Source organism: Triticum urartu, chromosome 7A, assembly GCF_056163025.1.
Source record: "Triticum urartu cultivar PI428250 chromosome 7A, HENAU_Tu73, whole genome shotgun sequence".
Classification (NCBI taxonomy): Eukaryota; Viridiplantae; Streptophyta; class Magnoliopsida; order Poales; family Poaceae; genus Triticum; species Triticum urartu.
Window position 1 is genome coordinate 681,026,446 of NC_141879.1, and position 13,873 is coordinate 681,040,318.

At 47.7% G+C, this 13,873-nt stretch overlaps 1 protein-coding gene across 1 annotated transcript in view; it reads right to left on the bottom strand.

Moving 5' to 3' along the window:
- Positions 1 to 5,728: 5,728 nt before the first annotated feature.
- Positions 5,729 to 13,873, bottom strand: part of LOC147961425 (anthocyanin 3'-O-beta-glucosyltransferase-like) — a 52,646-nt gene continuing 44,501 nt past the window's right edge. Inside the window, exon 5 of the mRNA XM_087533807.1 lies at positions 5,729 to 6,428. Coding sequence (XP_087389933.1) covers positions 5,729 to 6,428 — 700 coding nt within the window. The remainder of the gene's footprint in view (positions 6,429 to 13,873) is intronic.

Consider the following 13,873-nt stretch of genomic DNA (forward strand, 5'->3'; position numbering starts at 1 on the left):
TACCCCTCACTCTCTCATGCACCAGAAGAATATGATACATACATCCACTTTGATAAGCTAAAACTAGTAAGAGAAGCAGGGCAAAAAATAACTTCTGTATTTATTTTAGATCACATACACAAAATAACCTACCAGCAATACAAATCTAGTTTCAGAAACATGTGATACATACATCCACTTTGATAAGCTAAAACTAGTAAGAGCAACAGGGCAAAAAATAAATCTATGTACGATATAGGGGTGCTATAGCTATATCCTCCATCCCGTCCCACCGGAGCAAGCAAACCTACAAGCTGATCCTCATGTTTTTCCCTCTACTAGTAGACTGGAACTTCCCAATGCTGGCTAGTTTGCACCCTCTACAAGTTGCTACTGCTTCCGAATAACCTAACAGCCATCGAAATCTAGTTTGAATCAGAAAAATGTGAGAAAACCCATCAATTGAGGCGGACAACTAGTTGTAGATGAGGAAGGGCATTTGAGGCCCCATCGAGTCTATGAAGATGTGATGGGTCCTGATATATTGACTTGCGGATTTATTTTTTCCTAGACTGCCTCGGTGTCGACAAACCCTAAATGATGAGACCATGATCTTGTTCCTTGACAATAACCAACTTTTTGACCAAACTTTTTTCCTATTTAGAGCGAAACATGGCCCACAACGATGAGGCTGGCGGTTCAGGCGGCAAGCAATTCTGGGAGCTATCCCAGGAGATGGAGGAAGAACCTCACCGCTATGAGGACGCCGCAGAAGACACCGATCCTGACTACACAACCCCTAGTGGCGTCGGGGATGACACCACTGATGGTGCCGCTGAGGATGCCACCACAGATGATGGCGGCGCACACACAGATGGCAGCCAACCGAAGAAGCAAAGGAAGAACCGGCGCCCGAATGCGCTCCGCACCCTCAAGGAGGAATTCCCTCAAGTGGACTCCGACGGGAATCCAACGGAGCCCAAACATATAGTCAAGGGGTACTCGGTTCAGCTCGGGTGCATTCTCCGGAGCACCGTCTCGATCAACACCGAGAACCTTAGGCATAAGGACCGAGGGAATTTGCGCAACCTCCTCTTCACGAAGCTGCACGAACGATACAAGTTCCCCCCCGAATAAAGTGAATAGTGCCGCCCTCACGAAGATGAGCACGGCCCTGTCTACTTGGAAAAGCGTGGTGAAGAGAATGATTGATAAAGGTGATAGTTATGAGAAGATCAAGGCGAAATATCCTTTGATGAGCGAAGATGAGTACAAGGAGTTCAAGATCAAGTGCGAGAGCAGTGCAACCTCCGAATCAAGTCAGTGGGGGAAAGAAATGTGGGAGTTGAACTTAGGGGAACACAAACTCGGTCCCGGCGGTTACAGAGTGGCGGAGCCTATATGGGACAAGGAGGACGCGGAGCGTGCCGAGCAAGACCTACCGCCCCGCTTCGAGAAATACAGCGGTGACAAGCACACCAGGAACTATGTCAGGGCCCGGTACAAGGAGGACCCGATAACAAAGGAGCTTACCACGGATCCGAAGACCAGGGCGCTTGAGCTTCTTCTGGTAAGGAATACACCCCCGCGTAATTAGCTCCATATGGTTGCACTCTAATTAATCCCCAATATTTCTAAATGGTTCACGTTCCTTTCGCAGGATACTAAAAGCAGTAGCGCGGGGTCGTCTAAGAGCTCCCCTTTCGACACCCCTTTAAATAGGGCGTTGAACGTAATGAAAAACAAGGATAAGCTCACTAACCGATGTCAGCTGGTCGTGTGGCCGGCAAAGGCTTGTCCACAAAATGGGGGTCATACTATACCGCTGGTGTGCGGAAGGAGAAAAAGACCAGCTTGGAAAGCCAGACGCACGAGGTTGAAGAAGTCAAGGCACAAGTGGCGCGGATTCCGGAGCTTGTCCAAGAGCAAGTCCAACAACAACTTGGAATGACGCTCAACGCCATGGTGCCTACGTTGATTCATGGGCTGATGACGTGGATTGCGGGCGGCCAACAGGGGCCTCCCCCGGTTCCCGGCTTCACGGCCAGCAACTCGCACAACGCGCAGGCAGCTCCATTGGTGTCTCTGGCGGCGGCGCCATTGGTGTCTCTGGTGGAGGCGATATTCGTGTCTCTGGCGCCGGCACGGGCATTGGAGCTTAATGCACCCGTGTGTACGCCGGCCGGCACCTCGCCAGCAAGCGCCGCCTCCGTCAGTTGCACGCCCGCCGTTGGCGGTGCCTCGACATTAGCCGAGCTCGACGGCATCACGGTAACTAAGCCTCTCGGCCGATGACTTCATCTCCTTGCCTTTGACTGGGCATCCCTGACGCCCTGTACATGTTTTCGCAGGGCACCGCCGACGTTCCTTGCACTCTTCTGCACTTCGTGGGCGCCGAGTTGGTCGATGTTGCCAAGGGCAGAATCGTTCAACCGGGCAACCCCATGTTCCACGGTAATCCGATGCCACCCACAATGTATAGGGTTGAAGTGGTTCGGGTGCTGCCAGGCTGTGACGAGCTGTTACCTCCGATTCGACCCGCTAGGGCCGACGAAGAAGATGAGATCACCCTCAGCACCTGCGTAAACTGGCCCCTGCTTTGGCCGAAGAGCCAGATTCGTTTGGGGGCGGGGGACACCACCCCACAGACAAGACCGCCAGTCGTGCCGGCGCCAAGCCATGGCAAGAATGCCGCAACGCTACCGGACCTGTCGGACATCCCTATGGCATAGGATCCGGACAGCCCTATGGCACAGGATCCGGACGGTGACGACAACGACGACGGTACATTTACCAAAGTTGATAAGTACTTTGCCGAACATGGGTACGCTGACGAGTTCTGCGGGCCTCTTTCTCAAGAACCCAACCAAGACGACTGCGATCTAGCTGGTATGGCGGAGAAATCTAATTGCAACAGGCGTCGTCTGGTGTTCAGTTCTCCGGACACGCCTCCAGCTCCTGCCTTCACCGAGCCTCAGATAGCTGAGGTGCGAAATATTATCAGCCCCAACACGCTCAAGAAGGCGGTCTGTGAGCAAAACTCGGTCCCATTACAAGAGATCAAGAAGAAGGGACGGAAACGAAAGACTAACAAGGGCGCCGGTGCGAGCCAGCCGGCACCGAGTTCGATCCGTGCTCAGGACGGGCCACCTTCACCTAAGGATATCTCGAGGAGGGTGCATGTGGCGGGTAGGGCGATGCTACCGCGAAATATGCTGAATGCTGCAACCGGTGCTATGCGGAGTCTGCACGACAGTGTTCTTTCTTTGGAGAAGTGGTGTCTCAGAGAGAAGGATGTGGCATACCCGGTTTTCGTGGCCAAGGTGCCAGAGGGCAAGGGCTTTGTGGATGGCGACATCGGTGGTACGATCGTCCTGCGGTTTGATGACATCTTTGCTATGTTTAACCTTCATCCACTACACTACACCTTCGTTCGGTTGTTTTCGCTGAGTATGGAGATGCGGATCATTAGAGACAAGACCCCGGACATCGTGATAGTCGACCCCTTATACATGCATGCCAAGCACTTGAGCAGCGCTGGGGACCGCCAAGTTGCGAGTTCACACCTCGAAGGCATCATTCTGGCAAACCCAGATAAGGATAACTTCCTTGTGGCTTACTTTCCCGAGTAAGTCGTCCCTTAACCGCCCCGTAACATATGATTTCTTAGATTTCGATCGTTCTTTTTTTCTAACATTCCGTGTTCTGTGCAGTGACACACATTGCACACTCATCCTCTTAAGCCCGAAATATTCCATGGCCACGTATTTAGACCCGAACCGTAACTCCAAGATAGACTACACAAATGTCAAGAAAGTTCTTGATGATGTTCTCCCCGCCTACGCCAAATCTGGAGGCACCTTCACCAGGGCAGTTCGTAAGTACGGCAAGCACATGTTCTCACACAATACGAAGTTCTGCTGCGTCAAGCAGCCGCCTGGCGGTCAGAAGGATGCCTACTACGCCCTCCATCACATGCGGGAGATCGTAAGGGACCATCATCAACTTCTGCTACCAGATAATCTCAAAGATTGGGCCGCGAGCTTGTCGGCAGTCCAGGACGCGGACCTCAGACAAGAATTCTTTCGCATCCAGTCAGAGTTTGCGGACATCATCCATCAGGATGTCCTTCATACCTCGGGGCAGTTCTTCCTCAGATATCAACCGTCCAACAGTGAGATGGATGAAATGCTACAAATGCAGGGTGACAATGACCGCGATTTCATGACCATCACGACAGACGGCGGCTTCATCCACGTTCCTGTCCGATGAGTCGAGTCGAAAGTAGTGATGTGTAGTTCTGAAACATTGATTGGCTCATGTTGTAATTGTACTTTAATGAATTCGTATGTCTCTTTGGTTTGGACAGTCGTTCAACTTAGATGTAATCGATGCTATTTATTAGTAGGACCATGAATCGTGCTATTAATGTCTTGCTTTTCTCTTCTGATCCTTTTGTTGCATAATTACATATTGCTTATGTATTGTCTGTTGTTTGGCTTGTGCATAGAGATGCCGTCGTATGTCGTGTACAAGGGTAAGGTTCCCGGAGTCTACGACGACTGGGAGGAGTGTCGGAGACAGGTTCACCATTTCAGCGGTAACAGTTACAAAGGGTACACCACTAGGGCGGAGGCCGAATGTAGATACGCCCGCTATCTAGAGGGAGAGAGGAGGGAGCGTTGGAGGAACCGGATGAAGACCAGTTTGATCGCGATGATGCTCATCGTGATGACCACAGCTCTCTTCTATATGATGGTAGTTTAGATGATCGATATCGACTTGTAATGTGAAGGCAAACTCGATAATCGCGGTCTTGAGACTTGTAATGTTTTATCTTTGTTCGGTCTTTTGAATTTGGAGACTAATATGATGAATTGTATTCGGAGACTAATCTTCTATTGTATTCGATGAATCTGATGTTGTTGTGTGCTGCTGTCTATATTCTGTCCAATAATATATTTTGTTAACCTGTGCAAAAATCAGAAAAGCAAAAAAAAATAAAACCTAATATCCATACTAATGGCGCACCACACAAGATACTAATGGCGCACTGTGATCATCACACCAATGGCGCATTAACTGCTGGTGCGCCATTAGAATGCCAAAGCACATGGGTACATATGGCTCCCTGGGAGGCATTCTAATGGCGCACTGCAGGCTATACTAATGGCGCACTACGTGGTGCGCCATTAGAATTTAATTCTAATGGCGTGATGCCAGTGGCGCACCGGTAGTGCGCCATGAGAAGGCAAATTCGGTGCGCCACTAGCATGCCTTTTCCTAGTAGTGTAAGGTTAGGGTTTCTCATTATGTCGTAAAATTTGATGCCAGGTGCTTCAGATCTATGCAAGGGTTCAAGGGCGATGACTGTGTGTCTAGGTTGCTGGTCTTTAGGGGTACATAAACGAAGACTTCCTGTCATCGACAAAGTAGAGCCGGCTTCGGTAGGGCAGTGGCGATAGTGGTGGTTGTTCGGTTGCGTCGGTATCTCGATCTAAATTTTTATTATGTTTGAGATTCTTTGTATTTCCGGTGAAGTTTTACTGTAGATCTGATGTCTTTTGAGAAAAAAGAGCATGAGAAACGTTCATGCGATGATAATTCCTTAGATGTTTTCACTTTTCACCCGTGCATTTTACGCTGCAGCACAATGGCCTACATTGCTTTCAGGACCGGAGGGACGCTGATAGACTGAATCTCACTTTTATTGGGGAAAAAATGAACGAGACACGCCGGCGCCTTCGGGTCAATCACGTTGTGCACTCCGGCGGACCATGAGCTCGTTCACCAGTCGTCCAATGTCACCGTATGACGATCCACCCTTCTCCGCTGCATTTTTTGCCTTCGCACCGAGATCTTGAGCCTTCTCCCGTATTGCCTCACCCCGAACCTCCATCAATCTCCTGACAGACTTGGCAATTACGCCGCCTCCGATCACCCAGTGGGCCTCCGGCTCCGCAGATGACACATAGTCCTTGGCACCCACACTGACGCCCAGCTCAAGCACCTCCACGACGAGCTTCTCGTTGTAGAACTGGTCAGCGTATCGTGGCCAAGTCACCATCGGCACGCCGGCGCTCACGGCCTCCAGTATCGAGTTCCACCCGCAGTGCGTCACAAAGCAGCCCACGGCTGGGTGGTTTAGGATGAGCACCTGTGGCGCCCAGCCACAGATGATGTGCCCACGCAAAGCTGTGAGGAAGCCTTCCGGCATCCATAGGACTGATGATGCCGCGTCGGCGCCGGAGACGGCCCACACAAAGTTCTTGCCTGAGAGGTCGAGGCCGCGGGCGAGCTCCCGTAGATGCTGCGGCGAGAATCTAGTCTGGGTGCCAAATGCGACGTACGCCACCGAGCCAGCCGGCTTGGCGTCGAGCCAGCGGAGGCAGCCGGCCGCCACCGGGGAGAGCACGTCTGCACCTCTTGACGCCATGTCCTTGCTGCCGCTGGCGAACGCGACTGTTAGACTTTGTAACGTAGTCCAACTGTGTAAACTGTATATTGTGTAACCTTATAAATATATGTGACAGGCCACCCCTAGAGGGTTGAGACAGTTCCCATAAATCCTACGTTTAACATGGTATCAGACTAAACATAGGACCTACTCCACCTCCACCTCAGCCGCCGCCGCTGCCATGACCGCTTCCGCCTCCGGTTCCGCCAGCTCCGGGGCCATCCCCGTGACGCTGGCTGCTCTTCTCAATCTTCCCACCCACGCTGGTGCATCACCGTGGCCCCAAGTCTTTGGCACCACCACCGTTGGTTCTTTATTCTCGGCTCCGATCCCGCCGTCTCCCGCGCCGTCGACGGTGGCGGCCTCCGCCGCCGCGATGATGACACCACCTGCAGCCACTGTTGGCTCGTCCCCGACACTCGCCATCATGCCGGCGGCCTCGGGGGCCTCCACTGATCAGCCCGCGGGTGTGGCACCCGAAGCCCCTGCAGTCTCTGCTGTTGCTACCATCTACGCCGCCATGATCTCCAAACCGTTCCACTTCGACAACCTAATCATGACTCGTCTCATGCCGAACAACTATTTGTTTTGGCGCGCCAAGGTTCTACCGCTGCTCAGCATCCGCTCCCTCCTTGGCTATGTCGATGGCTCCCTGCCGTGTCCGCCGCAGGTTATCCACACCGTCCACGGCCAAGCCATTAACCCGGCGCACCGTGTCTTGGTGCAGCAAGACCAAGCAATCCTCTCCGCCATCCAGGGTTCCCTCGGAAACGGGTTTGCTCGCCTTTGCCTCTTCGCTGCCTCCTCCTTGGATGCGTGGACGACTCTGGAGCATGCGTTTGCATAGACCTCCACCACCCACTCGATGGCTCTTCGCATCAAGCTTGATGATACCAAGGAACTGGACTCATCTGCCACAACGTACTTCAACAAAATCAAGGTCTTGGCGGATACATTGACCTCCATTGGTCGACCGCTGAGTGATGAGGAGTTCGCCGGCTACGTTATTAAGGGTCTCGATGCCGACTACGACAACCTTGCCGAGGCCGTCCACAACGCCAAGTCGCCGCTTCCTCCGCACGAGCTCTTCTCCCGTCTGCTCTTCACCGAGCAACGCATCGAAGCACGCCGCTCCATTGCCACCATCGCCGACCAGCCAGCGGCCTTTTGGGCATGGCGTGGCCAGCGCCCTGCTACCTCTTGATCTTGCATTAGATTTCCCCGAAGAGGAAGGGATGATGCAGCAGAGTAGCGTAAGTATTTCCCTCAGTTTTTGAGAACCAAGGTATCAATCCAGTAGGAGGCCACACTCAAGTCCCTCGTACCTGCACAAAACGATAGCTACTCACAACCAATGCGATTAGGGGTTGTCAATCCCTTCACGGTCACTTACGAGAGTGAGATCTGATAAATATAATATTTTTGGTATTTTTGGTATAGAGATGCAAAGTAAAAAGTAAAGACAAATTAAAAAAGCAAAGCAAGATTAAAGTGATAGAGATTGATATGATAAGAATAGACCTGGGGGCCATAGGTTTCACTAGTGGCTTCTCTCAAGCGCATAAGTATTCTACGGTGGATGAACAAATTACTGTTGAGCAATTGGCAGAATTGAGCATAGTTATGAGAATATCTAGGCATGATCATGTATATAGGCATCACATCCGTGACAAGTAGACCGAAACGATTCTGCATCTACTACTATTACTCCACTCATCGACCGCTATCCAGCATGCATCTAGAGTATTAAGTTAAAAACAGAGTAACGCTTTAAGCAAGATGACATGATGTAGAGAGATAAATTCATGCAATATGAAATAAACCCCATCTTGTTATCCTCGATGGCAACGATACAATATGTGCCTTGCTGCCCCTTCTATCACTAGGAAAGGACACCGCAAGATCGAACCCAAAGCTAAGCACTTCTCCCATGGCAAGAACTACCAATCTAGTTGGCCAAACCAAATGGATAATTCGAAGAGACTTGCAAAGATAACCAATCATACATAAAAGAATTCAGAGAAGATTCAAATATTATTCATAGATAGACTTGATCATAAACCCACAATTCATCGGTCTCAACAAACACACCGCAAAAAGAAGAAGATTACATCGAATAGATCTCCACAAGAGAGGGGGAGAACTTTGTATTGAGATCCAAAAAGAGAGAAGAAGCCATCTAGCTACTAACTATGGACCCGAAGGTCTGAGGTAAACTACTCACACTTCATCAGAGAGGCTATGATGATGTAGAAGCCCTCCGTGATGACGGCCCTCTCCGGCGGAGCTCCGGAACAGGCCCCAAGATGGGATCTCGTGGATACAGAAAGTTGCGGCGGTGGAATTAGGTTTTTGGCTCCTCTTCTGGTTGTTTGGTGGTACGTAGGTATATATAGGAGGAAGGAGTATGTCGGTGGAGCACCGAGGGGCCCAGGAGGCAGGGGGCGCGCCCTAAGGGGGGCGCCCCCCACCCTCGTGATCACGTCTTTGACTCCTTGGAGTAGGGTCCAAGTCTCCCGGATCACGTTTGGTGAGAAAATCACGTTCCCGAAGGTTTTATTCCGTTTGGACTCCGTTTGATATTCTTTTTCTTCGAAATACTGAAATAGGCAAAAACCAGCAATTTTGGGCTGGGCCTCCGGTTAATAGGTTAGTCCCAAAAATAACATAAAAGTGGAAAATAAAGCCCAATATAGTCCAAAACAGTAGATAATATAGCATGGAGCAATCAAAAATTATAGATACGTTGGAGACATATCAGGCATCCCCAAGCTTAATTCCTGCTCGTCCTCGAGTAGGTAAATGATAAAAAGAGAATTTTTGATGCGGAGTGCTACTTGGCATAATTTCAATGCAAATCTTCTTAATTGTGATATGAATATTCAGATTCGAAAGATTCAAGACAAAAGTTTATATTGATATAAAAATAATAATACTACAAGCATACTAACAAAGCAATTTTGTCTTCTCAAAATATCATGGCCAAAGAAAGTTATCCCTACAAAATCATATAGTCTGGCTATGGTCTATCTTCACCACACAAATGTTGGGGAATGTAGTAATTTCAAAATTTTCCTACGCACACGCAAGATCATGGTGATGCATAGCAATGAGAGGGGAGAGTGTTGTCTACGTACCCTCGTAGACCGACAGCGGAAGCGTTATGACAACGCGGTTGATGTAGTCGTACGTCTTCATGGCCCGACCGATCAAGCACCGAAACTACGGCACCTTCGAGTTCTAGCACACGTTCAGCTCGATGACGATCCCCGGACTCCGATCTAGCAAAGTGTGGGGGAAGAGTTCCGTTGGCACGACGGCATGGTGACGATCTTGATGTTATACTGTCGCAGGGCTTCGCCTAAGCACCACTACAATATTATCGAGGACTATGGTGGAGGGGGGCACCGCACACAGCTAAGAGAACGATCTTGAAGATCAACTTGTGTTTCTAGAGGTGCCCCCTGCCCCCGTATAGAAAGAAGCAAGGGGGGGTGCGGCCGGCCCTAGGAGGAGGCGCGCAGGAGGAGTCCTACTCCTACCGGGAGTAGGACTCCCCCCCTTTCCCTAGTTGGATTAGGACTTTGGGGGAAGGAGGAGAGGGAAGAAAGGAAAGGGGGGGCGCCCCCCCTCCTTGTCCAATTCGGACTTGGGGGGAAGGGGCGCGCAGCAGCCCCTAGGCCTCCTCTCCTCTTCCTCCACTAGGCCCATTAAGGCCCATTAGGTTACCGGGGGGTTCCTCGTCATGTATCAATCTTGATGCCTCGACCATTTCGAGACTCCCCGTCATGTCCGTGGTCACATCCGGGACTCCGAACAAACTTCGGTACATCAAAATATATAAACTCATAATGAAATTGGCATCGTAACGTTAAGCGTGCAGACCCTACGGGTTCGAGAACAATGTAGAAATGACCAAGACATGTCTTCGGTCAATAACCTATAGCGGAACCTGGATGCTCATATTGGCTCCCACATATTCTACGAAGATCTTTATCGGTCAGACCGCATAACAACATACGTTGTTCCCTTTGTCATCGGTATGTTACTTGCCCGAGATTCGATCGTCGGTATCTCTATACCTAGTTCAATCTCGTTACAGGCAAGTCTCTTTACTCGTTTTGTAATGCATCATCTCGCAGCTAACTCATTAGTTGCAATGCTTGCAAGGCTTATGTGATGTGCATTACCGAGAGGGCCCAGAGATACCTCTCCGACAATCGGAGTGACAAATCCTAATCTCGAAATACGCCAACCCAACATGTACCTTTGGAGACACCTGTAGAGCTCCTTTATAATCACTCAGTTACGTGGTGACGTTTGGTAGCACACAAAGTGTTCCTCCGGCAAACGGGAGTTGCATAATCTCATAGTCATAGGAACATGTATAAGTCATGAAGAAAGCAATAACAACATAGTAAACGATCGGGTGCTAAGCTAATGGAATGGGTCATGTCAATCACATCATTCTCCTAATGATGTGATCCCGTTAATCAAATGATAACACATGTCTATGGTTAGGAAACATAACCATCTTCGATTAACGAGCTAGTGAAGTAGAGGCATACTAGTGACGTTTAGTTTGTCTATGTATTCACACAAGTATTATGTTTCCGGTTAATACAATTCTAGCATGAATAATAAACATTTATCATGATATAAGGAAATAAAATAATAACTTTATTATTGCCTCTGGGCATATTTCCTTCACTCTCCCACTTGCACTAGAGTCCATAATCTAGTTCACATCGCCATGTGATTTAACATCAATAGTTCACATCACCATGTGATTAACACCCATAGTTCACATCGACATGTGACCAACACCCAAAGGGTTTACTAGAGTCAATAATCTAGTTCACATCGCTATGTGATTAACAACCAAAGAGTACTGAGGTGTGATCATGTTTTGCTTGTGAGAGAAGTTTAGTCAACGGGTCTGCCACATTCAGATCCGTAAGTATTTTGCAAATTTCTATGTCAACAATGCTCCGCATGGAGCTACTCTAGCTAATTGCTCCCACTTTCAATATGTATCCAGATTGAGACTTAGAGTCATCTGGATCAGTGTCAAAATTTGCATCGACGTAACCCTTTACGACGAACCTTTTGTCACCTCCATAATCGAGAAACATATCCTTATTCCACTAAGGATAATTTTGACCAATGTCCAGTAATCTACTCCTAGATCACTATTGTACTCCCTTACCAAACTCAGGGCAGGGTATACAATAGGTCTGGTACAAGGCATGGCATACTTTATAGAACCTATGGCTAAGACATAGGGAATGACTTTAATTCTCTCTCTATCTTCTGCCGTGGTCGGGTTTTGAGTCTTACTCAACTTCACACCTTGTAACACAGACAAGAACTTCTTATTTGACTGTTCCATTTTGAACTACTTCAAAATCTTGTCAAGGTATGTACTTATTGAAAAACTTATCAAGCATCTTGACATATCTCTATAGATCTTGATGCTCAATATGTAAGTAGCTTCACCGAGGTCTTTCTTTGAAAAACTCCTTTCAAATATTCCTTGATGCTTTGCAGAATAATTCTACATTATCTCCGATCAACAATATATCTTTCACATATACTTATCAGAAATGTTGTAGTGCTCCCACTCACTTTCTTGTAAATACAGGCTTCATCACAAGTCTGTATAAAACTATATGCTTTGATCAACTTATCAAAGCGTATATTCCAACTCCGAGATGCTTGCACCAGTCCATAGATGGATCGCTGGAGCTTGCATATTTTGTTAGCACCTTTAGGATTGACAAAACTTTCTTGTTGCATCATATACAACTCTTCTTTAATAAATCCATTAAGGAATGTAGTTTTGTTTATCCATTTGCCAGATTTCATAAAATGTGGCAATTGCTAACATGATTCGGACAGACTTAAGCATAGATACGAGTGAGAAACTCTCATCGTAGTCAACACCTTGAACTTGTCGAAAACCTTTTTGTGACAATTCTAGCTTTGTAGATAGTAACACTACTATCAGCGTCTGTCTTCCTCTTGAAGATCCATTTAATCTCAATGGCTCGCCGATCAATGGGCAAGTCAATCAAAGTCCATACTTTGTTCTCATACATGGATCTCATCTCAGATTTCATGGCCTCAAGCCATTTCGCGGAATCTGGGCTCATCATCGCTTCCTCATAGTTCGTAGGCTCGTCATGGTCAAGTAACATGACCTCCAGAACAGGATTACCGTACCACTCTAGTGCGGATCTCACTCTGGTTTACCTACGAGGTTCGGTAGTAACTTGATCTGAAGTTACATGATCATCATCATTAGCTTCCTCACTGATTGGTGTAGTAGTCACAGGAACAGATTTGTGTGATGAACTACTTTCCAATAAGGGAGCAGGTACAGTTACCTCATCAAGTTCTACTTTCCTCCCACTCAATTCTTTCAAGAGAACTCCTTCTCTAGAAAGGATCCATTCAAAGCAACGAATATCTTGCCTTCGGATCTGTGATAGAAGGTGTACCCAACATTTTCTTTTGGGTATCCTATGAAGTCGCACTTCTCCGATTTGGGTTTGAGCTTATCAGGTTGAAACTTTTTCACATAAGCATTGCAACATCAAACTTTAAGAAACGACAGCTTAGGTTTCTTGCCAAACCATAGTTCATACGGTGTCATCTCAATGGATTTAGATGGTGCCCTATTTAACGTGAATGCAGTTGTCTCTAATGTATAACCCCAAAACGATAGTGGTAGATCGGTAAGAGACATCATAGATCGCACCATATCTAATAAAGTACGGTTATGACGTTCGGACACACCATTACACTTTGGTGTTCCAGGTGGCGTGAGTAGTGAAACTTTTCACATTGTTTTTAACCGAAGGCCAAACTCGTAACTCAAATATTTTACTTCTGCGATCATATCGTAGAAACTTTTATTTTTGTTACGATGATTCTCCACTTCAATCTGAAATTCTTTGAACTTTTCAAATGTTTCAGACTTGTGTTTCATCAAGTAGATATACTCATATCTGCTCAAATCATCTGTGAAGATCAGAAAATAATGATACCTGCCATGAGCCTCAATATTCATCGGACCACATACATCAGTATGTATGATTTCCAACAAATCTGTTGCTCGCTCCATTGTTCCGGAGAACGGAGTCTTAGTCATCTTGCCCATGAGGCATGGTTCACAAGCATCAACTGATTCATAATCAAGTGATTCCAAAAGCCCATCAGCATGGATTTTCTTCATGAGCTTTACACCAATATGACCTAAACGGCAGTGCCACAAATAAGTTGCAACATCATTATTAACTTTGCATCTTTTGGTTTCAATATTATGAATATGTGTATCACTACGGTCGAGATCCAACGAACCATTTTCATTGGGTGTGTAACCATATAAGGTTTTATTCATGTAAACAGAACAACAATTTATTCTCTTACTTA